General features: G+C 59.6%; 3 protein-coding genes across 3 annotated transcripts; 1 reads left to right on the top strand and 2 right to left on the bottom strand.

Moving 5' to 3' along the window:
* Positions 1-206: 206 nt before the first annotated feature.
* On the bottom strand, positions 207-5,278 carry SRPX2 (sushi repeat containing protein X-linked 2). The gene is given in 11 exon segments (XM_068411888.1): positions 207-322; positions 324-468; positions 797-918; positions 992-1,125; positions 1,287-1,466; positions 1,585-1,706; positions 1,808-1,934; positions 2,324-2,500; positions 2,629-2,820; positions 2,914-3,000; positions 4,700-5,278. Coding segments are annotated over 11 exon segments (1,590 nt in total). The 5' UTR covers positions 4,968-5,278; the 3' UTR covers positions 207-286.
* A 1,137-nt stretch (positions 5,279-6,415) lies between these two features.
* On the top strand, positions 6,416-11,760 carry TSPAN6 (tetraspanin 6). Its single transcript, XM_068411958.1, has 8 exons — positions 6,416-6,560; positions 6,668-6,856; positions 7,079-7,153; positions 7,735-7,833; positions 8,102-8,257; positions 9,008-9,091; positions 10,746-10,839; positions 11,051-11,760. Exons 1-7 carry the CDS (start codon positions 6,474-6,476, stop codon positions 10,812-10,814), a joined length of 759 nt encoding a protein of 252 aa, XP_068268059.1. The 5' UTR covers positions 6,416-6,473; the 3' UTR covers positions 10,815-10,839; positions 11,051-11,760.
* Positions 11,761-13,908: 2,148 nt separating this feature from the next.
* TNMD (tenomodulin) lies at positions 13,909-22,333 on the bottom strand. Its single transcript, XM_068412041.1, has 7 exons — positions 22,246-22,333; positions 21,987-22,121; positions 18,758-18,898; positions 17,865-17,966; positions 15,842-15,995; positions 14,702-14,871; positions 13,909-14,380 (listed from the first exon to the last, which is right to left on the bottom strand). Exons 1-7 carry the CDS (start codon positions 22,291-22,293, stop codon positions 14,171-14,173), a joined length of 960 nt encoding a protein of 319 aa, XP_068268142.1. The 5' UTR covers positions 22,294-22,333; the 3' UTR covers positions 13,909-14,170.
* Positions 22,334-24,948: the final 2,615 nt, after the last annotated feature.

The raw sequence follows: 24,948 nt of genomic DNA, 5'->3' as shown, positions 1-24,948 counted from the left end.
AGAGGCACTCGAGGTCTCCTGCCATGGTCCTGGCCGGGCTGAGCCATCCCACCCCGCAGCCGGAGACTGCTCCTGGCTGGCAGGCAGGGGGGATGCTGCCAGCACACGGCCCCCATCCCCGTCCCCACTCGCCTCTCCGTGCCAGAGCAGCCGGAGAAGGGCTCTCCTTTCCCCGGAGGCCCTCGGCACCCTGGTCCTCCTCTACGGTGGGCGACTAGAAAAGCAGAAAGGAAGGTGTCCGACCCCGAGGCCAGCGGTGGCGGAGGGGGGTCTCCCTGGCGCTGCCTCACTCGCAGGGGTCCCCGCTCTGCGCCCGCCGCGCCCGCCTCCCGCTCGCTCAGCAGGTACGTGTCGATGAAGACGAAGAGCTCGTCGGGGCTGACCGGGGAGATGTAGCGCTCGCGGTCGGTGCCCGCCTTGTCCAGCAGCACCGCGTTGAAGTGGGAGCGGGTGAGGTGCAGGAACTGCCTGGGGTGCAGGGGGGAGTCACCGGTCAGGGCTGGGGGAGCCGCGGGATGGGGCCAAGCCCGCCCGTCCCACACACCCGTGCTCAGATCCTCCTGGGGTGGTGGCTCCCATCTCTTCCTTGGGGCTGTGAGCCCTGGGAGGGTCTGGGGATGCCATATTCGAACTTGCTGGGGGTGTCCCCATATTGCACAAGCCCCCCAGTGCAGCAGGAAGGGGCTGCCCACGAACCCAGCTGCAACCTCATGCTTTGCCGTCCCTGGAGGTGTCCCTGTCCCCACTCCCCTCCCCAGACACCGGGCTCTGCAGGACAGCCCCCCGTCCTCCCTACCTGAGCTCCTCGATAATGCCAAGGGACAGCTGGTGCTCTCGGATGCGGCCCACCTCGTGCGGGGGCTGCCCCACCAGCTCCACGGTGGTGACATGACGCAGGTCCAGCCCGCAGGCCGCTTGCTGCGGAGAGGGGGGTGGTGAGAGGGTGCTGGGGGGGGTACAGGAAGGGGGGGCGGCGGGAGAGTCTCCTCACCTGCAGCATGGAGATCTGCATCTTGTAGTAGCGGTTAGAGGGGTCAGGAGCCGAGATGACGAGGAGGCGGCGTTTCTCGTGGAACTGATCCAGCAGGCTGGCGGCCGAGTTCACGTCCGTGTTGATCTGCATGGCTGGGGCGAGAGGAGAGCGGGTGGGGAGGTGCCATTTTGCTCCCCGTCACCCCTTCCCCACCCCATCACCCCCTCCCCACCGCTTTGCCCTGACAGGTAGCATCCCTTCCAAGCACAGGGCATCGCTGTGGGCAAGCCCTCCCCTGCCCCGCACCACTTACGTGCACAAAGGGGCTGGGAGCCCGTCCACTGCTGGGTGGACTGGCAGACACGCAGAGACGTGCCCTGGCGCTCGTAGCCCCCCTCGCACAGGTACTCGCAGGTGGCCCCGTAGTTGTTGCTGTCGGAGGTGCAGGAGAGGTAGCCGTTCTGCAGGGGCTTCAGGACAGGGCAACGCCTCACTGCGAAGGGGGAGGCTGGGTGAGGGCTGGGGGTGATGGGGCATGGCCCCGTCCGTGGGCCGCGGAACCCGGAGCTGGGAGGAGGCAGCGAGCAGCCCCAGGGGACCCCGCTCTTCACCTTGGACGCGGATGCTGAACTTGCAGCTGGCTCGGTTGTACGCCTGGTCGTGGGCAGTGTAGCGGATCACGTGCTCTCCTTCGGGGAATTCGGAGCCGGGCTCCGGGCCCCGCAGCATCACCCTGCACCCAGCAGACAGGTTTCTCCATCAGGGCCCCGGGAGGGGACACCCAGTCCCATCCCCAGCCCTTGCCGGCAGTGCCCGCAGTGCCTTTGCCCTCACCTCTTGATGATGCCGTCGGCGGAGTCCTTGACGCGTGGGGGGTCCCAGTAGACGGTGGCGGTCAGCTTGCCTGGCTCAGCTATCCGCTCCCGGGAGTCTGGGCAGCGGATCTTGGGAGGCTCCAGATCTGCCCGTGGGGAGGAAAGGGAGTGGGGGAACCTGTGGGTGCCGGGGCTGGGCTGCGAGAGCCGGGCACCGGCCCCAGTGCTCAGCGACCCCAGGGATGCTGTGCACAACCCGGGCACCCTGCAGCCAGCAAGACCTGCTGTGGTGCCAGCACTTAGTGCCCCGACACCGGACCAACGTGCCCTGCAGGAGCCTGTGCTTTGGGGCTAACAGCACCTCGGGGAGCAGCAGGGACAGGGGTCCCAGGGCCATGGGGTGCAGGAGCCGGCACCTGGTAATGCCTGGGTCAGGCGTGGGGTCATACCTGCAGGCACCCCAGGGACGGAGGGTGGCCTGCCCTTGTGTGCCCCCGCAGCGTGCGGCTGGGAGGATGTCAGGGCGAGAATTTACCTACACAGATCGGCTCGCTCCCGCTCCAGCGCCCATCCTCCATGCAGATGCGGCTCCGGTCGCCCTCCAGCTGGTAGCCAGGCAGGCAGGTGTAGTCGCAGCGGGAATCCATCTGCACGCCGGCAGAGCACACGTAGGAGCCGCGCAGCACCGCCGGCAGCACGTGGCACCGGATCTCTGTGATGGAGACAGCAAAGAGGAGAGGGAAGCGGCTGCCTGGCTGTGACGGTGGGCAGAGCGCCCAGGACCGGCCGCCGTGGGTGCCCACGGGGACGCCGGTGAGCCGATGGCTGGGGCACACTCACGTCGGCAGTACGCCATCCCGGACCAGTGGCGGCTGGGCAGGCACTGCACGGCGCTGGGACCCACCAGCCGGTACCCGCGGGCACAGCTCAGCTCGCAGCGCGTGCCCAGGCTGCTGCGGTAGGAGCCCCCCCGGGGCGAGTAGCACGTGGCCTCTCCGCGGTGGATGTTGAGCGTGGCACACCATTGGGGCACTGGGGGGGAGAAGGGAGATGAGGGGTGTGCCTGGCCCCACCATGCCCCGGTTTCCCCAAGGGGACCTAAGGGATGGGCTCGGGTGCCGTTACCTCGGCGGTAGTCCAGGGCAGGCTCAGGGGGGGGTTCTTCCACGTACACTTCATTGGTGTGGCTCTCGGGCGTGTAGTAGCCGGACCCTGGGGAGGAGGACAGAGATGAGGGGGCTGTGTGACAGTCCGTGGCCACAGCAGCACCCAGGCGATGATGCCTCCCTGGGCAGCTGCACCCTTCAGCCCCGAAACATCCCGCAGCTCCCAGCAAGTGACCCCATCCCCATGCAGGCTCTGTCCTGCCGTCCTCGGGGCTGCTGTCAAGGGTTAAGCTGGGCAGATGGATGGTGAGCCCTGTCCCGACATGGTGTGCGTTGGCACCAGCCCGCAGACTAAACAGCGGCAGGAGCAGCCGCGGTTACGGCAGGAAGCGGGTGCTGGCACCACATGGGCTGGCACTGACCCCCGGCTTCGTGCTGCCGGGAAGTTCTTCCACCCGCTCCCGTGGCACGGTCCCTGCCACCGGCCGTCCCGAGGGAAGGAAGAAAGCTGCCCTCTCCCGCCTGCCCCAGCGAGCCCCTGGCCGAGGCGAGGGAGGAGAGGCACGCTGCCCGGCTGGGGGCTGCCAGGGCTGCAGCCCCTCGCTGGTGCTCCAGGGAAGGATGGAGCTGCTGGAGGGGCTTGGCCGGAGCTGCTGGCCCCACGCCACCCGTGCTGCGCAGAGGGGCCCCTGACCGCAGCGTTGGGGGAAGGACATCCTTGCGCCATCCTTGCGGGCCACCCTCCGGCCCACGCCGTGTCCCCACGGGCAAGGGAAGGGAGCCGTGCAGGGGGAGAGGGCTGGCGGCCTCCCCTCGGCCCCTCGCCGGCTGCGGCATTCCCCAGCGCTGAGCTCACGTTTCCGCCGCGTTTCCGCCAGCGCTGCCCCCTCCTCGCCGCCAGCCTACCCCACCGCCAGCCCCGCTCCGGCATGGCGGGGATGCTCAGCCCGGGAAGGGACCCCGGGTGAAGCGGCAGCCCCGCTGCGGCTGTACCCATCTCCTCTTCCCCCCGCTCCGGGTTTGGGGAAGGGGAAATCCGCCAAGGCCAACCCAAACAGCAGCCCCACTTCACGGCGAGGGAACTCCATTACAAATCTTTCCAACATGAACTTTACTACAGAGCGGCTCCCCACAAGCCCCGTTACGTCGCCCACTCCTTCCCACAGAGCCCTTTATCCCGACGCCCTTCCCACGGCTGCCTCGGGGAGCGGAGGGGCCCAGGGCTGGCATCCGTGGGGCCGGCGGTGGGGATGAGCAGGGCCGCTTCCCGGGGGGCTGCCGAAGGGACGGCGAGCACTCTGTCCCCGCAGGCAGATGTGCCATTTAATCACCATGATCCTTTTTTGTCTGCCTTTTCCTTCTCCCCCGGGGCCAGCTCGCAGCCCCGGCTGCACTGGGTCGGGGGCACCCCCAGCCAGCTGTGCTGGGGATGGGAGCGGGGAAGGGGAAACCCCCCCCAGGCAGGGCGAGAGCTTTTGATCCTTGACCCGGCTGCCCGGGCGCGGGGGTGTTCGGATCCGAGCGCTCTGTCCAGGCAAACATCTGCCGGCCGATGGCCCCCGCGGGAGCTGCAGGCAGGCGCGTGATGGAGGGGCCGGTATTTCTGTCTCCCAGCATCCCCTCCCCGTACCCCGCAGCGCACCCCCGCAGGCACCCTGTACCCCCACACACCGATGCTCTCCCCAACATTACCGTACCCCGGCACCCCTCCCTCCCTCCCCCCCGTGAGCCCCTACACAGGAGCGGGGCCCCGCAGGCTGCTGTCCCCGAGGAGCCCCACTGCACCCACAGACCCCCACACTCACCTTCGTGCCACGTGGAGGACACCAGCCTGGCGAGGACAACCAGCAGGACGGGGGCCGCCTCCTGCGCCATGCCGGGGGGCCGGGGGGCTGGGGGCCGGCCAGCCCGCCTGCAGCACCAGGTCCGGGAACAGCCGCGAGCCCCAGCGAGGATGGAGAGGGGCTGGAAACGGGACGACGGCCGCCTCCGTCGCCTTGTCGCTGCAGACGCCTGGCCCTCCTGCCTGTGCTCAGCAAACCCACTTTTCCTTCTGCTGCCTGTCCCAAACATTCAAAAGCCGTGAGTCAGGCCCAAATGATGAGATTGTCAAAAATAATAAATCCCAGGATCGCCCGTTTTCCAATGCACCTCCTGCTTCTCCAAGGCTTTAAAAGGTTGTCAGATTGTTTTCCTTTGCAAGCAGAAGAGCCAGGAGCCTGTTTTGACACAGGAGAGAGCGTAGCTGAGCCCGTGCCAGCCCAGGCTCCGGGAACGGGGGTCCTGGGGGGCCGAGGGCAAAACCACAGGAGCCAGGACCCTTTTTCCACCTCCTGCCAGGAGGGAGGGAGAGACCCTGCTGAAATGGGTCCGGAGGCAAGCGCTTCTAGCTGGGGTCTGTTTGCCAGCTGGAGTTCAGCCCCGCGAGGGCAGAGGTAATGAAAGGCGTTCGTTAGGACCCCCCCGCCCCGCGTCCCACGAGGGAGGCAGGAGCCGGAGCCACCCGGGATTTGGGCTCTGGAGCACAGGACTGAGGGTGAGGGAGGACAAGGGATGAGCCTGGCACGGACAGGTAGGAGAGCTGGCGTGGAGCGGCGGGAGCGGACATGCTGCCTGAATGCACTAATTATGTGGCGGCCAGGCCGGTAAGCACGCTAATTAATAACCCAGCTGTCCTGAGCTGGAGAGGGCTGCCAGGAGGCTGCTGCGCGGGGCTGCTGCTGCCTGGGCTGCAGGAGCAGGGGTGTGGGGAGCCTGCCCGGTGAGCCCACAGCCCCCTGCAGCCCGGGGACATCCCCGAGGAGGGGACGGGGCGCTCGCCCCATGGCGGGCAGGATGCCCGCCGCTTGCTGGCATGGCGACCGTGCCATGTGCTGGGGCACAGGGTGGCTGCCCCTATCTGAGGCTGGTCCTTGTTTTGCAGGGGGACACCTCCTGGGCAGGGGCTGGGGGGGGCCACACCGGGGCTGGAGTGGCATCAACTACTGCTGGGGCAGGAGGGCAAGGGCTGGGTGGCGCGGTGCAGGCAGGGGGTGGCATGGCGGGGTGACACGGTGCAGGCAGGAGGTGAGACGGAGGGGTGACACGGTGCGGGCGGGGGGAGGTAGGGTGCGGGCAGGGGGTGACAAGGGGGTTGGCACGGTGCGGGCAGGGGGTGGCACGGGGGGCTGGGGCACCATGCAGTCAGGGGGTGGCACGAGGGGGTGACACGGTGCAGTCAGGGGGTGGCACGGGGGGGTGGCACGGTGCAGGCAGGGGGTGGTTCTGGGGTGACATGGTGCGGGTAGGGCGGCGGCACGGGGGGGCTGAGGCACCGTGCAGTCAGGGGGTGGCACGGGGGGGGTGACAAGGTGCGGGCAGGGGGGTGGCACAGGGGGTGACACGGTGCGTGCCGGCGGTGGCACCGGGGCAGGCAGGGGCGCCCCCGCCGGGGAGGAGCGGTCGTCCTCGGGCGCGCTCGGCCATTTCCGTGAGCGCTCGGGCGGCTCCGGCGGGGCGGGGCCTGCGCGCGGGGCGGGGCGCGGCGCGCGGCGCGGCGGGGCCCGTCCCCGTCCCGGCAGCAGGCGGCCCCGGTCCGCCATGGCGTCCCCGTCGCGGCGGCTGCAGACGAAGCCCGTGATCACCTGCCTCAAGAGCGTCCTGCTCACCTACACCTTCGTCTTCTGGGTGAGCGCCGGCCCGCGGCCGCCCCGCCCCGGCCCCACGACGTGTCGCGCGCGCGCGCCGCCCGGTCGCGACAGTCACGAGCAACGGCGGCTTTTCCTTCTCCCCAGGTGTCGGGCATCGTGCTGCTGGCCGTGGGCGTCTGGGGCAGGGTGAGCCTGGCCGTCTACTTCTCCTTGCTGGACGAGAAGGCCACCAACGTCCCCTTCGTCCTGGTGGGCGCCGGCACCGTCGTCGTCCTCCTGGGCACCTTCGGCTGCTTCGCCACCTGCCGCGGCAGCACCTGGATGCTCAAGCTGGTGGGTGGCCCCGGATGGGGTGGGATGGAGTCCCATCCCCTCCTGACCCATCCCAACCTGTCCTGACCCGTCCTGACCCATCCCGACATGTCCTATCCCAACCCCGTCCTGTCCCATCCATCCCAAACCCCATCCCGTCCTACCCCATCCCATCCCACCTCATCTCATCCCATCTTTCCCCATCCCATCCACCCCGTCCCATCCCGCCCTTTCTGCCCGCAGTACGCCATGCTCTTGTCCCTCATCTTCCTCATCGTCCTGGTGGCCGCCGTCGTGGGGTTCGTCTTCAGGCACGAGGTGAGTCTGGGTGGCCGCTGCTGTCTTTCAATGCAGCAGAGCGAGCTTTGTGCTGGTTTTAACCCAAGCACAGTTGTAGTTGTTGCTGGAGGGACAGAGGTGCTGCTGGGAGTCGTGCTTAGTTTAGCTAAAATGGGGTTAAAAGAGCCCAAAGAGCAGCTTGGTCCCGTTAAGGTCCCTGTGAGGCCAAGGCTGGGTGTAGGGTCTGCCTGGCACAGCACGCTGCCCCTCTGCCAGAACAGGCGAAGTAGCCCTGGACTTTTAATTTCCGGCTTTGGTCTATCTTCTGCAATCGTTTCTGTAGTTAAAGCTCCCCCGAGGGTTCCCGCGCCGCGGAGCAGCCTGTTTATGGGGGGAGTTGGCACGGTGTAGTTCCTTGTTATTACACGCAGCATCCCTGACCGCCACAGCGCATCCCAGCCTGCCCTTTAATACAGCATTTAATTGCCTGGGTGTCGGGGGGAATGTCTGCTGGCCACAGCCAGAGTCATTCTTCCGTCACCGAGAGGTGACTAATGCGGGACTGCGGGTCCTGAAGCGCGGGAGGGGACGGCACCGCCGCAGAGACCTCTCTCTTACAGATTAAGACAAACTTTGAGAGTAACCTCAACCTGGCCTTGAGAGACTACAACGTGACTGCGGATCGGCACAGCGAGGCCGTCGACACCATCCAGAGAACCGTGAGTGCCCCAGGCTGGTGTCTGGCTGGCGGTGGGTGGGTACGCTCCCCTCGCCCCGCGGCGTCCCCTGGGACCCCTCGCGGTGTCGGCATCCCCATCGCAGTGCTGGGGATCCATTTGCACCGCAGGATTTTGAGTTTGGGATGCTGGGTGAAATGGGGGCAGTTCCTGGAGAGGTGAGGGCAGGGAAGCCGTGGGAGTGGTGATAGGACTGGGGGGGTCAGTACCCTGGTGTGACCATGCTCCTCAAACGTGCTTCCCCCGCCAGCTGCACTGCTGTGGGGTGCAGAACTACTCGGACTGGGAGAGGACCGAGTACTTCACCCAGAGGGGCATCCCCCGGAGCTGCTGCAAGAGCCAGGACGACTGCTCGGAGGAGGATCTGAAAGACCCGAGCAAAGCCAAGCTGAAAGTGTTTGTGGATGTAAGTTAAGCTCAAAAAAAATCCCCCTGCCAGTCCTGGAGGTGGGGAGGGCAGAGCTGGGTGGGTGGGAAAGGGCTTGCCCTTCCCTGGGAGGCTTGAAAGGAGAACTGCTCTCTTGATGCACGTGCCCTGTGGCCCAGGGACTCCCCTGGGGTGGAGGTAAGGGGGAGTATGGAGGAACGAGCCCTCCCTTGTGTCTGAGGTCCCCCCACTCCTTCCTTGGGGGTCAGGGACCAGCTGGACCCAAGCGTTGGTGCTCAGGGCTGTGTGTTTGGGAGAACAGGTGAGTAAGGAGGCAGTTTCCTGGTAAAGTTTGTTTTGGCAGTGCTGACGTCTCCCAACGGGGCCGTGCAAAGTCCTGACCCGGTGATGAGCGTGAGTGAGCTCATCTGGTGGGGACGGAGTGAGCTCATCCAGCGGGGACGGGCCGGCCGAGTGACACAAGGGACGTCCCTCTGAACGTCCCTCTGATGAGTCACCTTGCTCAAACCAACGCTCCCGCTGGGAACAGCCCAAGGGCAGCGCTCCCCTTGATAAGGCGCCTGGGCTGGGCTGGGAGCCTGGTCGGTGCAGCACTGATACGGAAATGACTTCGCCGAGGTCGGGCAGGAGGGTGGCACCCAGAAGCCCTCGGCTGCCTGCGCAGGAGCATCTTCCCCTGGAGCTGCAGGTGCTCTGGGTTGCTGCCGGTTTGTGCTCCAAGGGACTGGAAAGCACTGGGCCCACATGCTCACTTTCCCTCCTCTGCAGGGTTGTTTTTTCCTGGTAACGTCAACGATGGAGTCAAAAATGAGTGTTGTGGCTGGAATCTCCTTTGGCATCGCCTGCTTCCAGGTAACTTTCCCTTGCTGGCCGGCACAGGCGGTGTGCAGCATGAAGGCAGCGTGTCTCCCGAGGTGTTTAATTTCTGTGCAAAGTCTGGTGTGTGTACAAAAGGCACAGCCTGTTCCAGCCAGGGAGGAGCAGCTATTCTGCAGATTCCCTTTGGGTTTAATCTCACCGCTCTACAGTCTCCAGTCTCTTAAACCCAGGGCTGAAACACCAGCTCTGTTTCTGTGAGCCCAGATTATTTGAGAAGAGCTTCTGTCTGAAAAAGATGACTTCAAGGAAACCCAAACGGAGCCTGTACTGCGCTGGGTGAACTCCCTGCGCTTGCTGTTGGCAGGGATCAAATCACACCCTTCCTTTTCCTACCCGCCGACCTTCCTTTTTATCAGGGAGGCATTTTGGCATCGCTTCTGCATGGCTGGGTCCCTGTGAGCACCCGTGGGGCACCGTTTGTGCTGGTGGCTCTCACCCCGCACGCCGCCTTACCCTGCAATTGCCTCCTCTCCCTCCCGCGTGCTGGCCCCCCCCTGTTCCGGCAGCCTTTATCCCGGCAGGAAACGGGAGGCCCCTGTCCCCAGCTCCGCCACGCTGGGCGCTGGGCACGGCGACGCCGCGGTGGGGTTTCCCGAGGGTTTTCCGATGCACGGCACTCTCCTTTCGCTGGTTTGTGGCAGCTTGCTCGACCAGCGTTGTCTTTGGAGGGGCTGGAATTGACCCTCCCCTTGTCCCGGCACACGGAGGCCGTGTCTCGAGCTGCAAGGCAGAACCTCGCCAAGATTCCTCTCCCGTAACGAGTGTGTTGCCGCACGCTTCCCGATTCGGATGCACTAAACCGGGGGGAGGCGGGAGCCAACAGCCCCCGGCTGCAGCATGTGCTGCCGAGTGCTTTCGGCTGCGGCCGGGAGAGCCTGAGAGCCGGAGCCGCTCTGCTGTGCCCACCCCACTCTCCTCCTCCATTGAGCTGTGCTCTCCATGGGGTCACCAAGACGTGACCGACACACAAGCGGTGGGCTGCCTGCTCCCAGCTGCGACATTATCTCGGCTGATGCCAGGCGGGGGACTTGTCACCGGTTCCTGGCTTTTATCGCTCTTTCAGCAAGCCTTGCTGTGTCACGCAGCCGGCGGGGACCCATCATGCAAATGTGCCTCTGACTTTGCCTGTGTAGGTCAGGCCTCTGCAGGATCCGTCCCTAAATGTCTGCACGGGGGCTAGGAGGCCGTGTTGTGATAACAGCGGCGTGTCCTTCAGATGCTGATGCGAAAACAGCAGCCTCGCTTCCCTGCTTGTCCTTGCAGCAGGGAGAGGTGGCTGCTGTTCTCTGGTGGCTGTGTAATTGGCTGTGACGCTCCTGATATCTGTGTAATCTCTGAAATTACCATAAAACAGTAGATGCTTCACGAAGCAAAATGTAACAGGACAGGATGTGGAGCATCTCTTGCAAGGAGCTTGTTTGGCTGCTGCCTGCCAGGATCCTCCGCTTCAGCCTCTCTCAGTTACTCCGAAGCAGGGCACGGCAGTGTTGTGGTTTGTAAATCCCACTGTTCATCTTTGGATTTTATAAAACTGATGCCCTGGAGCAATTTGTCAGGCTTTTCCCCTAAAACACTGTGTCCTGGTTTGGGCTGCCTCTGATGTGTGGGGTTTTTTTCTCTTTTTCAGCTGGTGGGCATCATTCTCGCCTGCTGCCTGTCCCAGTACATCACGAATAACCAGTATGAGATGGTGTAGCTGGCCCCCAGCACGCTGCGGCCGGGTACGTCTGCCCAGCGATGTGAGCGTGGTGGGCTGCCTCTGCGTCCCTGCCTGCTGCCTGGTCGCCCCTGGGGACCTTCAGCACGGCGGCGGGTACCGCTTCTGGGGGTGCGTGGGGATAGAGGGCACCTGCAAGGCTGTGTCTGCTGCATCATTTTAAGCTGTCTATAAATCCAGCCTTGTCTGTTAACGCTCTGCCTTGTGCGTTGCAGGGCGTGCTCTCTGCGGCCAGGGAGGATGCCGCCACCTCCAGTTTTCCTCTGGATGCCGCTTCGTGAAATCTTGCTTTGAACTGACTGATCTTCTCAACTAGCTCATAGAAACGAGTGCAGCAGCTGTCCTGGTGCACTCAGGGACTTGTCCTCTCACTACTCTGCTGTGCCACCACGTGGGATAATCAGTGTAGCTGTGGTGGTTACAGCATGCGTGCTCCTCCGGGCGCTGCAGCCCCCGGCTCTCTCGGCAGCACACTCGAGTGCTGTGCCGAAGCCGACCGTGTTGGTGGCCTTGTGGGGCTCCCAGTGCTCATCTTTGGTGCCTCCATTGGAAAGCAATGCTTTCCCTCATCTCTGGCAGCCCCTCGACGTCCCCTCGCTCTCCGGACGCAGTTGCTCTTGAGATGGGGCTGTTGCCCTGTCAAAACACGGCCCTACCTGCCTGAAGCTCTTGGCTCAGCAAGGTCTCGGCTTGTTGCCAAGCTCTCTCTTGTCCCTGCCCTGGGTTTTATACACTTTTTTATAGTTGTACATTTTAAAGTACAGGCTGTAGTGATTCTTTGTAAGCTGTAGCGAGGTTTGTGATGTAGCTCCTGGTGCCTTTACCTTGGTAGGTGTCCTTGCACTGAGTCAGCTGGGACTTGATTGTCAGTATTACATGCTGCTTTAAGTCTTTTTGTGTATCAAGTAGAACTCTTTTTGTCCTGAGACACAATAAATATTAAGATATTTTACTCTATGAAACCTCCTTAGCTTTTCTTTCCATCTCCTAGAAATTCCTCTGCTTGAGTCCCTGCAAAGAGCAGCAAACGCCCTCGGGAGGTGATCAGCTCGCCCTGGGCCAGACCGTAACCTCTGGACCATCACGGCTCACATTTCTCCAATGCTCACTGGTGCACTTGTGCTTACAAATAACTTCTGTAATTGAATTTCCTCCGTAACAGCAGTTGTGTAACAGTGCTGAAGCAGAAGGCCTGGAGCATCCCAGCCCAGGAGCCAGGCGGGTGAGTTCAGCCCCGTGCCCATGCGTGCATCCATCACTGGCCGGCCGCTCACTCGGAGCAAAGGGCAGGGCAGCGCTGCTGGAGCTGCCTGCCTCCCCGGCCTCTCCTGGGGTGAGAAACGTGGGTTGAACCTTTTGTGTTCGTTTGGTGCTGCTGATCTTTGGGCTGCTCCATCAGCAAGCCTTTGCCTCGCCGAGTGTGATGCCGCAGTGGTGCGGTCAAGCTCCCCTCCCGCCCAGCTTGGGGGAATTTTGGATCTCAAGCACCAAAGTCGCGAGGGCTGTGGCTCAGGGCGGCCGGCTGGCTGCCGGGGCTGCCTCTCCCGCTCCCAGGGAGGAGGCAGGCGTAAAGGGGGGGTTAAGCTGCGGGTAGGAGCGGTGGCCAAACGCTGCTCCGGTGCCAGGTGAGCTACCCCAGCCAAACCGCCCCATGCTGTGGCATATGAGCGGGTACGGGGCAGCCCCACTGCTGGTGGAGGAGCCCGAAGGAGGGGAACACCCAAAATCCTTCTGTGGCGTTTAACCCTGTGAGTAAATCACGCTGTTGTCAGCGCCTGGCTGGCCGAAAACCTCCCGGGTCGGGACGGTGAGGCGGAGAGCGTGAGAGCGTGGGAAGCGGGGTGGAGAGATGTCCGAGAGCAAAACTGTGCGTCCCCTCCTGGGGAGCGAGGGGGCTCCTCAGCCTGCTCGTCCTGCTGTCCCCTCCTGGGGAGCGAGGAGGCTTGTCAGCCTGCTCGTCCCCACGGCCAGCGACGGGCCCTGCGCCCATCAGAGGGGGCAGACCATAGATATCACTGATGGAGACACCTTGCTTTCATTTGGAGAGACATCGGTGACGTCCTGGAGGTACGGGTGTGTGCTGGGGGAGATGCGGGGTAGGCTGGGGACACCGCTGTCCTGGTGAAGGCATTGAGTGCGCCTTTGTGCCCCATCCGGACCCACCGAGCCGGGACACAAGCACCACTGGCTGGTCCCAGGGCTCCGGTTTCCTGCAGCAGCTGTGGCCAGGTGGGTTTCACATATCCCTACAGCGTTCAGGTGTCCCCTCTCAGGGGGATAAATGTCTCGGGGGACTTGTCAGAAACGCCTGGTGTCCCCAAGGCTGGTTGGTGTCCCTTGGGACACTGGGGGAGCTCTGCTGCGCTGCTCTCCCAGCGCCCTAACCATGTTGTCGGTGCAGCACGAACAGGGATGGAGGGAGCTGCCCTTAAAACATGCTCACGTCCCCGCAGGAGCTGCAGGGATGCAGGGAGGACTTGGCAGCCCTGGGGACACCACAGCTGGCACCCGGCATGGTGGCAGCGAGCAGAGCCCGACCCCTGCTCCCTCCCCTGTATGTACGGCTGGGCAGCTTGTCCGTCCGGGGGTTTCCCTGAGGAGCCCCAGCCGTGGCAGCGTGTGCTCCCTCGGTGACACCGAGACGGTTTCACCCAGGGACACCCCAGGGCTGGGGACAGCTGATGGCACTTGGGGTCCTCCGTGCCTCCGCTCCCTCTGGCTGTGGCCACCCGGTTCCCGGGGGCTCCCTGCACCCACTCCTGCCTCTGCTGTGCCTGCGCGCTGCCGCGCTGCACATCGCTCCCGAGGGACCGGTGCCACCCCTGAGCTGTCGCTAATAACTACTGAGCGCATCAGAGCACGGCGGAGCGGAGGGTTGGGACATGCTGAACAGCCACCAGCGCCGTCAGGGAGCAAATTAGGGACCTCCGCGCGTTCCCCGTGAGGCGAGCGCTGGCAGTCCCCGTACCTGAGTTATGGATGCTCGTGACGAGGCAGCTGAGCAATTAGATCACTTCTCAGACCCATTAAGCATCACAGCCTGAGACTAAATGACTTTCCATTTTCTTTGCAATCGCTCATACAAGACGTTTATTGTTTGCCTCTCGCTGCTCCGTGTGGCGATGCTGCACCCGAGCGCGGCCTCCCCCAGCCCCGCGGGGACGGCGCAGGGTGCCGGGGGAACAGGGTGCCGCGGCCGGTGAGCTCGCACGCTCGCCAGCAATCAAGCAGGTAATGACCTGCCCATCAGCTATGCCAGGATGCATCCGCATGGGTGGCAAGGCGGCAGGCAGGTGCAGGGCAGCACCCAAGTGCCGGGTGCTGCGCGGCGGGTGCTACACCCTGCCCAGCATCCGCGCGATCCACCAGTTGCAGGGCATGATGATACGGCAGATGACCCTCCCGCCCTGGTAGCAGTAGGGGTAGGGGTAGTAGCCCAGGAGGGGCTCGCAGACCCGCCGGCAGTAGCGGTTGGCGCGGCGGCACTGGGCACAGCAGTAGCCTCGCTCGTCCCACAAGGGGTGGAACTCCAGCCCGTTCTCCGACTGTCAGGAAGAGCCAGTGTCAGCGCAACAAGGGGGATGCACAGCTGGGACACCCCGGGAACATGGCCAGGACACCCCATGGGCGTGGACAGGACATCCTGGGAGGGCAGCCTGGACACCCCAGAAGCATGGGCAGAGCACCCTAGGAACATGGCCAGGGCACCCCATGAGCGCAGACAGGACACCCCAGAAGCATGGACAGGACATCCCAAGGAGCATGACCAGGATACCCAGGACCATGGCCAGGACGCCCCGGGATCATGGCCAAGGCAACCCAGGAGCATGGCAGGGGCACCCCAGGGTGCAATTCCCTGCACTTACGTAGTCGTTGACAGGCAGGTCCTCCTCGGTGAGCTGCCGTGCCCGGCGCTTGGGCCCTGGCTGTGCATCCTTCTCCACCTCGTGTTCGCTCCCTCCATGCAACCAGCTCTGGTTGTCCACGAGCAACTCAGGGTCTTCTTCTGCCCCTTCAAGGTTGGCCAGCTCAGGAGCTACGGGAAGAGCCCAAACGTTGCTGTCAACAACCATGGAGCAGGGGGACAAATGCAGCAGGCGGCGTTAATGTTTCTACCAAAATTTGATGCCATGGTACAAGAAGAGGAGGAAACCACTCTGACCTGATTTGTAGACCCCCAGTCAAGTGACAAGATTTGGGGCAGATTACACTCAGCTACAGTGCCTGTTGGTGGCTCAGGTAAGACCCACAGTGACATTAATTTTCTTGGCAGCAGGGTTTAACAGCAGGGACTGAGGAAGCAGAAAGGGGACAGCAGCCAAGGAGAGCAGCCTCCCTCCGCGTCGGGGTTCTCTGATGCCCAGTTGCTTCCAGGACCATTGATGGCCGTGAGCTGACTGGTACCCTTGGGGGACAAGATGTGCCTCTGCACCTCTGTGGCTGCAGAGCAGAGGGAGTTTTCTCTGTAGGAGTTTTTAAACTAGCTCATTCAGATAGAAGTGGGTTAGAGAGAGCAGGTAATTATGCTGGCGGATCTCAGAGGCCGCAACCTCTGCGAGAACTGTGTAGCGAGCAGCTGGAGGTGGCAACCCCGTTGTGTGATTTAGATGCAGATCTCTGCTCCTGCTCTGATGTTCACGCGGTGACGAGAATTTAGGCGTCCCAGTTTCCAGCAGCGCTGGCTTCTTTGCAGGTACAAAGGGTTTGGGGTTTTTTCTTTTTGCCTTGTTATGAGGAGGGTGGCCACTCTGCAAAGTGCAGGGCGGTGGGGAGTCTGCAGAGATGAGTGCTTTGCAGAGAGAAACTTCAGCCCCTGCTATTACATTGGCTGTGTTCTCTCATGGTTGTGGCCAACATTGTGTTTGTGTCTGAGATGTACAACGAGGCTGCAGAAATGGGTTCCCACCATGTTGCACCAGGGCAAATGGCAGAGGGGACGTGGGTGGGAGGGCTGGTCCTGGCGAGGGGGCTCACGAGCACTTTGGGGAGGAGATGGCTCCTTGTACCTGCTATCGGCGTGGGGTGGATCCAGTAGATGGTCACGTTTCTGCAGATGTCAAAAATTTTGGAGCTCTTCAGGAACTCCTTGTTCTGAATGGGCTTTTCCCCAGGCACCCAGACCACGGACTGCTCAAAGTAGGTGGTGGTGATTTCTTCTCCCTGGAAGAAGAGCAAGATTTTACCCCAGCATGATGAGAAACCCTCTCCTCACCGCTGGCTGCTGCTTCTCCCCTTGGCTTACACAGAGGCACCTCTCCCTTCCCAGAGAGCAGCTGGACTTCATCTGCCTTGGCTCGTGGTGCTTGTTGGGTGCACGTGCAATACCCCACTGGTCCTCATGGAGCGAGACCCATCATGAACCTTGTCTTTCCTGCCCGTTCTCAGCCAACACCACCCCGTGCTCTCCTCCCTCCATTCATCATGCTTCAAGAGCCTTCTCCTGTGCAGTCCCCACCATCTGGAAGAGCCTTCTGGAGCACCCCAGCTCATTTAAAACCCAAGATTAAAACATCTCCTCTCTGCTTTGCTCTTACGACTTAATTTCTCTCTCCTTCTGCTACCGATTTTGTGATCGAACACTTTAATTTATTCCTCACAGAAATTCTTTGCACGGCCGTATTCTGTAATTTATACCACATGTCTCTGCCGTTGCATTAGTCCATGGTGTGTTTTGGCAGGCACTTAGGGAGGGAGATATATAAAGATTATTGGATGGGTCTGCGCTGAGCTACCTGCCAAGGCAACGTTGTGTATGTTGGTGGTGGTGGCCCATAGAGCAAGCTGGCAAATGGCATTTTTCTCTCCAGAAGGCGTCTGGAGCTGGATTTCTCTTTTACAGAGTTTTTCCTTATGGCTTTGCTGAATCTTAGGGAAGTGCCAACACAACCTGACCCAGGCTGAGTTGTTTTGGGGGTCTCTGGTGAAAGCCGTGGGGTTGGGGAGGTGCTACCTGAAGGATCTGGCAGCGCACGGTCTCTGGGAAGAGGTGCCTAGAGCTTAAATCTACATTTATCTCGTTGGGTTTTACATTTCGGCTCTCCACCCGCGGCAATGTTCTGCCAAAGCCTGGGAAGTCATATCCCTTTTACGACTCTATCCAAAAAGATCTACTAGCTTCTTACGGCGTAATCAAAGAATCGGTGTCTGGGAATTTGGGTCATTATTCAGGGATATGTTTCTGCCCATGCTTCATTTCAAATGTGTCCTGCTGGCGTTTTATCTGCAACAGCTTCCTTAGGGGAGGATTCAATCTGCTAACACCCTTCGTCTTGCAACGCGGAGGCAGGAGGGCTGCACCGCAGGGCTGTGCCACCGCCGGGGCTTGGGGATGGGGCTGGGGACAGGGGACAACTGCTTTCAAGAGACTGAGGCATCACCCCAGGTCATGCTGTCAGAGAGGGGTTAAAATCGGAGTTAAACATGATTTCCATTTCCATGCAGCATGCAAAGCGTGCGACTCCTCGCAGCAGGATGTGGTGGGTAAAGGTTAAATGGGTGTAAGAAGCAATCAGGCACATCCATGAGAGGAAGGTCCGTGCAGGACAGGGACGTGGCCCCAGCCCGGCGCTTCCCACCTCCCAGGGCTGTACGCCAAGCGCTTTCTCAAATCGCATTTCTTAAACGTGGCAGCTCTTTTAAATTCATTACTTCTGCCTCATTCTGCTTGAGAACATGAGGCTCAGCGCTTGGAGAAAACGATTTGATTGACTTTTTGGTGCCTGCTAATCCTGAGCTGCCTTGCGACCTTTTAACTACAACAGGATTATTGTTCTTGAGCTCCGGTATTGTACCGAGAGGTTTTTGTCTGCCAGCTGTTTAATCCCATCTCTTTCCACTTGTTTTTAGAAGCAATCCTCTGAAATAAGATCATTTTATGAAGTGTTCACAACTCATTATTTCTTTGTTGCAGAGTCTCTGGGAAGGCTGGAGCAGACAGGAGGGCGGTGGGGATGGCGGCCATGCTCCCAATGCCAGGGAGAGGACTGGGTTTCACCAGGGGCAGAGGCGTGACCTGCTTTATCCACCTACCTCAAGCTCAGGGATTTTGGCCTCTGTTGTCTCAGGTAGGACTTTAGTCTGAGTTTTGATGAAACATTTCTGAAGTCCCACGAAGAAGATGCCAGTTATTCCCTACAGCATCCAAACAAACACCAACAAAGCAGTCAGGGCAAAGCAGGAGGACAAATAACCCCATCGCAGACAGATAAATAACCCATTGCCCAGAGGGTAGAGTTGGATGAGGGTTTGGTTGTATTTTTCCTGTTGATGTTTCTTGTGCAAGCTCGGTTCGGCGGTGCTAAGATGTACTAACGGGCTCTCCTAAGGGATATTGCATTTTACGGTTTGGGAGAATTGGGCTTTTTACAAATATTTTAAGGCAGATAGTCATACAATTTTTACTTTGCTCCTCTTCTCCTCATACCTATCATGAGCTCTAGTTATCATCAATAAAAATATGCAGAATAGCATCTGACCGTTACGGTTATGTGCACATTCAGCCCTCAGTTCCTGCTAGGCTATTAGCTGAAAATTTTGCCGTATGTCACTGCACAGGGTATTTCCCTACAAATTTTAATTAGGTTTCAGAGAGAGCCTGCAACATCATCATGAGATTTTAATGCTCTCCAGACAGACAAATGTACTGGGCTCGGGTAGATTTATGATGATTGCGTTCCTTAGCAAGGGTAAATCCAATAACCAGGGCTTGCTTTTAAGATGTATTTTGTTGGAACTGAACAACGCCAGTGTTAAATACTGGTGGAAGCCTGTGTAGATACACCACTCCTTTCCTTTGAGAGCATCTCTGCATAAGGGCATTGCTCTCCCTGATCGTCCTAGGTCTTGCTCCAGCAAACCCAGATCCCGTCGGTCCTGCTGCAGGACCGCAGGCAGGGTCCCAGGGTCAAACCCTGTCCACTCACGTTTTTGAAGTCATGGATCTCCAGGATTTCCTCGCTGCCGTTGCCGCTCCTGAAGGTCTCCGTCCTGGCCAGCGGGTCAATCTCCATCACTATCTTCTTCTTCTCACCATGGCTGAAGAACGTGTGTTCCATGTCGTAAACCTGTGAGGGCCAAAACCCCAGAGAGGTCAGCTCAGCCCCTACCTGATTTCACACCCCGGCCAGCGGGCGAGCAGGATGGTGCTGGGTACATGACCACTGATGCTGGGTACTCTGCCGTGGAGCCAGCTGCTTCCTCGCACTCCAGCTCTGCACCAGGGCGATCATCTGTGCAGCTCAAGGAGAGGCAGCTCCCAGGCGCTGGGGCTGGGACAACAGGCAGGATGGGGCCAGGCTGTGGGACGACGTGAAGATGCTCATCCCACACATGCACCAGGAGCTTTGCTGTTGCTTTCTGTGGCACGAGCCACAGCGAGTCCTGAGCCCAAGGGACCTCGCTTTCCCTCCTCCCTGGCTCGCTTGCTCCATCATCACATCCCTGCCTCGCTCGCTCCATCTCTGCGCCTTCTGTTTTTCCTGGAAAGGCAGAGGTAAAAGCCTCTCTCTGCCTGCAGGAGATCAGGGATTGCCTGCGGATCAAAGACCTCCTCGAGGGCTGCTGAAGAGCTGCGGGGCACAGCAGCCAGCTTCCCGGCAGCCCTCATCCCCGCGGGGAGCAGCGCCGGGGGGAGCAGCCCTCTCCTCCTCCTCCTCGCAGGTGCTCGCCGCGCTCAGCCAGCCCGGCAGCCCTCCAGTCTCCGCGGCTGCCTGACCCTTGAGGGATGAGTAGCGGCAGATGCTATTTGAAGCACGAAAACGATTCTGCTGGCATGGTGAGAGCTGGCGAGCCCTGGGGAGTCCTGGTTCCCAAATCAAACGGTGTCGTGCGGAAGCAAAGGGCTTGTGCAAACCCCCTCCAGTCCATAGGACAGGGAGGGGAAAGCCCTGTTCATCCCCTGGCATGGCCGTGGAGCCAGGGAAGGAGCACCCTGACCCTGCAGCCATGCCCGGGTGAGGGGCAGGGGCTCTGCCTGCAGTCCCAACCTCAGCCCCCTTTCGCAGTGCCCTGGTTCTTGCGTATCCCTCCCCGTCAGAGGGTTCAAAGCCTCTTAGCAATGTTTTCAGCATCAGCATCCCCTCGTTTTGCAACTGCTGGAGGAACCCTGGGCACAGAACCATTCGTGCAGGCAGTAACTGCTGGGTACCTTTGCCCCTGCTTCAAAATTAGGAGAGCGATGTGCGCCTTGGCAGCCCTGAGCATCTCTTGTTAGTCAGCAGGAGGCTTCTGTGAAGATATACGGCTGTCAGTGGATTTTATGCTATGGAAAAAATAGTCTGAAGCCTAAAATGGCTGGAAGGCTTCTGGTTTTGACTGACAAAATGTACACGGTGCTGTAAATCATTTCTAGGAGGGCAGGATCCCGGGTGGCACCTTACCTTTGAGTACCTCTCCATTTAGGAAGAATTACTTTTGCCGGCGCAGTGGCCAGCTAACCCATTTGGGCTTGGCTGGCTCCGTGCTGCTCAGAGAGCAGGAGATGTTTTATAGGGCTAAAAATGACACTTGCTCATGAATCGTTGAAATATGTCCCCCACGAGGCCGTGAGGAGCCCCTCGTGAGCTGACTCATTGCCTTCGCTCGCCGGCGGTGCCAGCCAGCACGGATGCTGCCGTGCAGAGGGCAGCGCCGTGTCCAAGGCCACCCCTCGGAGGAACAAGTCTTCTTTAAAGATTTTTTCCATCCTCCGGTTGCATGAAGGAAGCTTCAAGGGCCTTTTGTTCTTTAATGAGCTTAATTCCCCTTGGTTTATAGTTTTGAGCGTTAGGAACTTCCAGCCTCCCCTGTTCTGCTTTTCCCGGAGGACTCCCGGGCCAGCCGGAGGAGCTGCTGCCCCGCGATGCCGGATGCCGGGAGCATCAGCGCGCAGCTCTACCAGGAGAACATCTTTGCTTTCCTGTGACCTCATGTTTCGCTTGCCCACCTATTTCTGAGAGGGCTTTCAGAAACACCGACGGACTCCATCCTTCACCAGTGCCCACCGGTGAGGATGCAGAGGATCAGCTCCCTGGACAACCCTTTTGAGGCTGCGGCAATGGCTCTGCGCTGCCGGCTCAGAGACAACCTCCCCTCTGGGGGTTAACAGCCTCTTCCCCCACGTCTGGCACGCACCCCGTTATTTGAGGAACAGTAGAGACTTTATAACCGTCTTGGCAGGAGCCTGGAGGCACATATGGCTTTTATTGCTTTTTTGTTTTATTTTGGGGGGGATTTATTTCTATTTGCTGATAAGAAGACAAAGTTTCCGGCGAGCGGGGTGCTTCCTCTGCCTGGCGGGAGGGCAGCCCTGGCATGGCTCCGGTGTGGGGCAGGGAGGAGAGAGGAGATGCCACCGTGGGAAAGGGGCCACCTTGGCTGCGCACGGGAGTTTTGGAGACGCTCTTGAGAGTCGGCAAAACCCGCCGGCGCCAGGCACCTCCTGGGTGAGCGTGGAAACTCAATGGGCAGGAGGATGAGGAGCACCGGGCAGGCTCTTGGCTTCGAGGTTAAGTGATTTGCTTGGGGTATAGGACAAAAAAAAAGGGGGGGGTTGGCAGAATTGCCAAGATCTTGGCCAGAGTGGGCAGAGATGCCATTCCCAGCACGCTCGGCACTTACAGCAGCGTCCGTCTGGGGAGCTGGGAACAGACGAGCGCAATCCAGTTAGCAGGAGCTCCTCCAAAAGCTAATCCGTCTCACCGTCCCCTCACATTGCAGACACATTAAAGTAAGAAATATAATCCATGACAATCAATCACCGCTGCGTCCTGGCTTTCTCTCCTCTTTATGCGGTGGCATAATGACTTTTCCACCAGTTTCTGGCAAGATAATTGAAATGAAATGGAAAATATTTTCTTACTTGTCATAAAATTTGCTGCCGGTGAAATAAGAGTAACTTTAACTCTTTGTGGCGTAGCTCCCATCCCCTGTAACTGTCAGTTAGGGAAAGAATGCGGTGACAGAGAAAAAAGCCCAGCCCACATAAAGAAAAACTAGTTATGAATAATATAAAGATCTTTAAAAGTCCCATGAATATTTGTGGTCTAAGAGAATGCATTTAGTAAAGCTGCCTTGGTTTCGGGGTGTAGTTAAAAGTTTCAGTGGGTCGGGGGGGGACAGCTCTGACTGGGGAAGCGGCACTCGGAAACACCGGATCAGAGAATTTTTACTTACTTTTCTGGGTGTTGGGTTCCAGAGGTATTTGACACCAAAAAATATCAGAATAAGCGAAATGAGCAGCACGCTGAAGAGCAGCCCGCAGATCTGGTATCTGGTGCAGATCTTCTTTCGGGTCTTGGATGCTTTTGCCTAATTAATGACAAAACAGCGATAGCCAGAGGTCTGCTGATGGTTCAAGGAGGGACGAGTACGCGGGCACATCACGAGCACCGGGGTTCAAGCTGCGCGGTGGCAAAGCAAGCCATGCACTTACGTCCAGAAAGCGGCAGTCCTCCGGGCTCTCCGGAGCTGGCCTTCCCATGGTGTTCTCCGTGTGCGAGCCCGCTCGAGGTGGAGTTGCAGAGGCTCTGGGCTGCACATGTGGCGGGGAAGGCTGGGTCGCTGCCGCCCCGTGACGGCGGCAGCCAGCTTTCCCCACAGACTGCCGGGGCCCCGGGTCCTCCCGCAGCGCTCGCTGTTTGCAGGGTGCGAGCAATTCCCACGCTTCTGGAGACGAGCCTGCACGAAGCTCTGCTGCGCGGTGTCCACCGGCCCTGTCTGGGGTCCCAGTTTTTCGTTTGAGCTCTGCTCCTGCCCAGGCACTGGCGGCTGGAGGTGCCCAGGCTGTGCAAGGGCTCCCAGCTCTCGCAGGGGCTCTGGGGACGCGGGCACTGCTGCTCTCGGGGGGCTGCTCACGCGGGTAGGGGGGCTTCTGCAGCGGTGGGGGGACATGGCATGGCTGGGGGTACAGGGGTGTGCGTGGGCATGTGTGTGCATGTGTATGCGTGGGCACGGGTGGGCATGTGTGTGCACGTGTGTGCATGGGCATGGGTGGGCACGTGTGTGCACGCGTGGGCATGTGTGCGCATGATTGTGCGCGTGGGCACGCGCTTGGGTGTGCATGTGTGTACATGCACATGCATGGGGGTGTGCATGGGTGTGCATGCACTTTTCCATGGGTGTACATGCACATGCATGTGTGCATGGATGTGCGTGCACATTTTCATGTGTGCATGCACATATGCATGGGTGTACATGCACATTTATGTGTGTGTGCGTGCATGTTTGCATGGGTGTACACACACATTTGCACGTGCACACACTCGCTGCCAGCCCTCAGCATCGCGGTGTGAAGCCCGAGCTCTCCCCACGGAGGGCTCTGGCATCCCACGCCCGCTTTGTGCAGAGCCTTGCCCCAAAGTCAGCCTAGCCACAAATTTCCTGACTAAATTTTTTTCTTTCTATGTTCAAAAATTTCCATTTGTTGAAATCATACCATTATTTTCGTGGAAATGAAGAAAGGCTTTCAGAAATCCAGCGTGGAGTTTCTAGTCTGAACAGGATGAGACTCCCTGGAGCTGGCATGCGCTGTTTTTCCAAGCTGTTTATGCTCATAAAAACCCAGAGCGCATCATGCACTAATTAAAACTGCGCTGAAAAGAAGAAAATCCACGTTGAGTTTTGCTCATTGTGAGAAATGGAGAAAAATATTGCTTTCAGCAGGGCCAGCACGGGCTTGGCGAGCGCGTTGGGGCATCGCTGCCTGCGAGCTGGGGGTAAACCCAAGCGGGACAGAAGCGGAGTTGCACGTGTGTGTGCGGGGGGTGTGTGCCCCGGTGTGTACCGGCTCCTTGCAAAGGGGTTTGGGGTCCCTGCCCCAGGGCAGCAGGCGCTCCTCACCCCGCAGCCCAGCAGCAGCGCCGGGGCCAGCTCCCCTTCCCTTGGCTCTGTACCAGTCGCTCGGGGATGTAAAACACACAGGTGGGTTGTAATATTTGAGAGGCCAGTAACAGAAGGGAATTATATTGATGAGTAAAAGACAGCAGGTTATTTGGAGGAGAAAAATCACTTTTTAAAAGAAAGCAATCGCAGGCAGCCTGTGAAAACATCCGAAAGATTTTGGAAATCTAAATCTGTGCAGACACCAGCTTTGTCTTTCACCACTTTTCACCTGAAAGTTTCACCTCCGAAGCTTTTGTTATTCACTGGGAACTGAAGTATCTGAAAACATTTGCTTTTCCTGTCAAAATTACACTTTCAAAGGAAAACTTTGGAGCAGCCCTACTGAAAGACGGTTATAATTGCAGGAAAGAATTACAGCAGTGCCGTTAACAGACATAATTGATCAGCGTAGCAGCGATCTTCACAATATCCCCCACTCCAGGCACAGGAAACACTGCAAATACCACTCGTAAACCAAATTAGACATTATTATTTTATTACTGTTGTAAGGTAAATGTCAAGCTTTTTAATGGCAATCACTGAAACTCCGGCAGGAGTTGGGCGCCTGAATTAGCTGGAAGAGGTGAGAACCTCCCAGGGCTGGGAGTTAATAAAACTCAATAAATATCATCGGCCCCTTCCAGCGCTTGGTGAGTGCTGGGGATGGAGCGGCTGGGGTGAGTGGTGGGGTGCGGGGTGGTCCCACTGCTGGGCTGGAGACCTTGTTCACCACAGCCTGCAAAACTGGGCACTGCTGGCCAGGAGGGATGGGGAGCAATGGGAGTGAGCAAGCACAATGCATGCCTGCACATGCCTGCACATGCCTGCACACACCTGCACATGCCTGCACACGCATGCACACACACATGCACATGCAGCCTCAGAGCCAGCTCAGCTCCCTGTGCCCCGGCCCCCATGCAGGGCAGGGAGCAGGATGAGACCCTTCCTCATTGCTGCTCTCCATAGAGAGCGTTATAAATATCCAGTCTTGAACTGGGGGGAGTTTGACAGCAGCAAAACCCTGTGCAGCCCCAACTGTCTTTCCCCTCGGCAGCTGTGAGCTGTGCGACAGCCCCTGGATCCCGATGGGGAGGTGGATACTTGGGATGCAGGGAGGGACAGAAACCACAGGATGACACTGCTCAGGAAGGGGTTTTTTTTCTCCATTCCCCAATGCTCTGGCTCAGCATTCAGGGTTTCAAGAGAAAGAAAAAAAATGGATTTTCCATGAAAAGATGACAATTTTTGGGGAAAA

Source organism: Nyctibius grandis, chromosome 13 (genome assembly GCF_013368605.1).
Source record: "Nyctibius grandis isolate bNycGra1 chromosome 13, bNycGra1.pri, whole genome shotgun sequence".
Taxonomy (NCBI): domain Eukaryota; kingdom Metazoa; phylum Chordata; class Aves; order Nyctibiiformes; family Nyctibiidae; genus Nyctibius; species Nyctibius grandis.
The sequence above is the reverse complement of the archived record's forward strand: the minus strand, read 5'-3'. Positions and strand labels throughout refer to the sequence as shown.

What these genes read in the sequence shown, in the direction of transcription:
- TSPAN6 (XM_068411958.1), top strand. Translation starts at nt 6,474, where the DNA reads ATGGCGTCCCCGTCGCGGCGGCTGCAGACGAAGCCCGTGATCACCTGC. An exon ending in CCTACACCTTCGTCTTCTGG is followed by an intron (nt 6,561 to 6,667) that starts GTGAGCGCCGGC and finishes CCTTCTCCCCAG; the next exon opens with GTGTCGGGCATCGTGCTGCT. An exon ending in AGCTGAAAGTGTTTGTGGAT is followed by an intron (nt 8,258 to 9,007) that starts GTAAGTTAAGCT and finishes CCTCCTCTGCAG; the next exon opens with GGTTGTTTTTTCCTGGTAAC.
- TNMD (XM_068412041.1), bottom strand. Translation starts at nt 22,293, where the DNA reads ATGGGAAGGCCAGCTCCGGAGAGCCCGGAGGACTGCCGCTTTCTGGAC. An exon ending in GGAACCCAACACCCAGAAAA is followed by an intron (nt 18,899 to 21,986) that starts GTAAGTAAAAAT and finishes TGGCCCTCACAG; the next exon opens with GTTTACGACATGGAACACAC. An exon ending in CCACCCCACGCCGATAGCAG is followed by an intron (nt 14,872 to 15,841) that starts GTACAAGGAGCC and finishes CTCTTCCCGTAG; the next exon opens with CTCCTGAGCTGGCCAACCTT.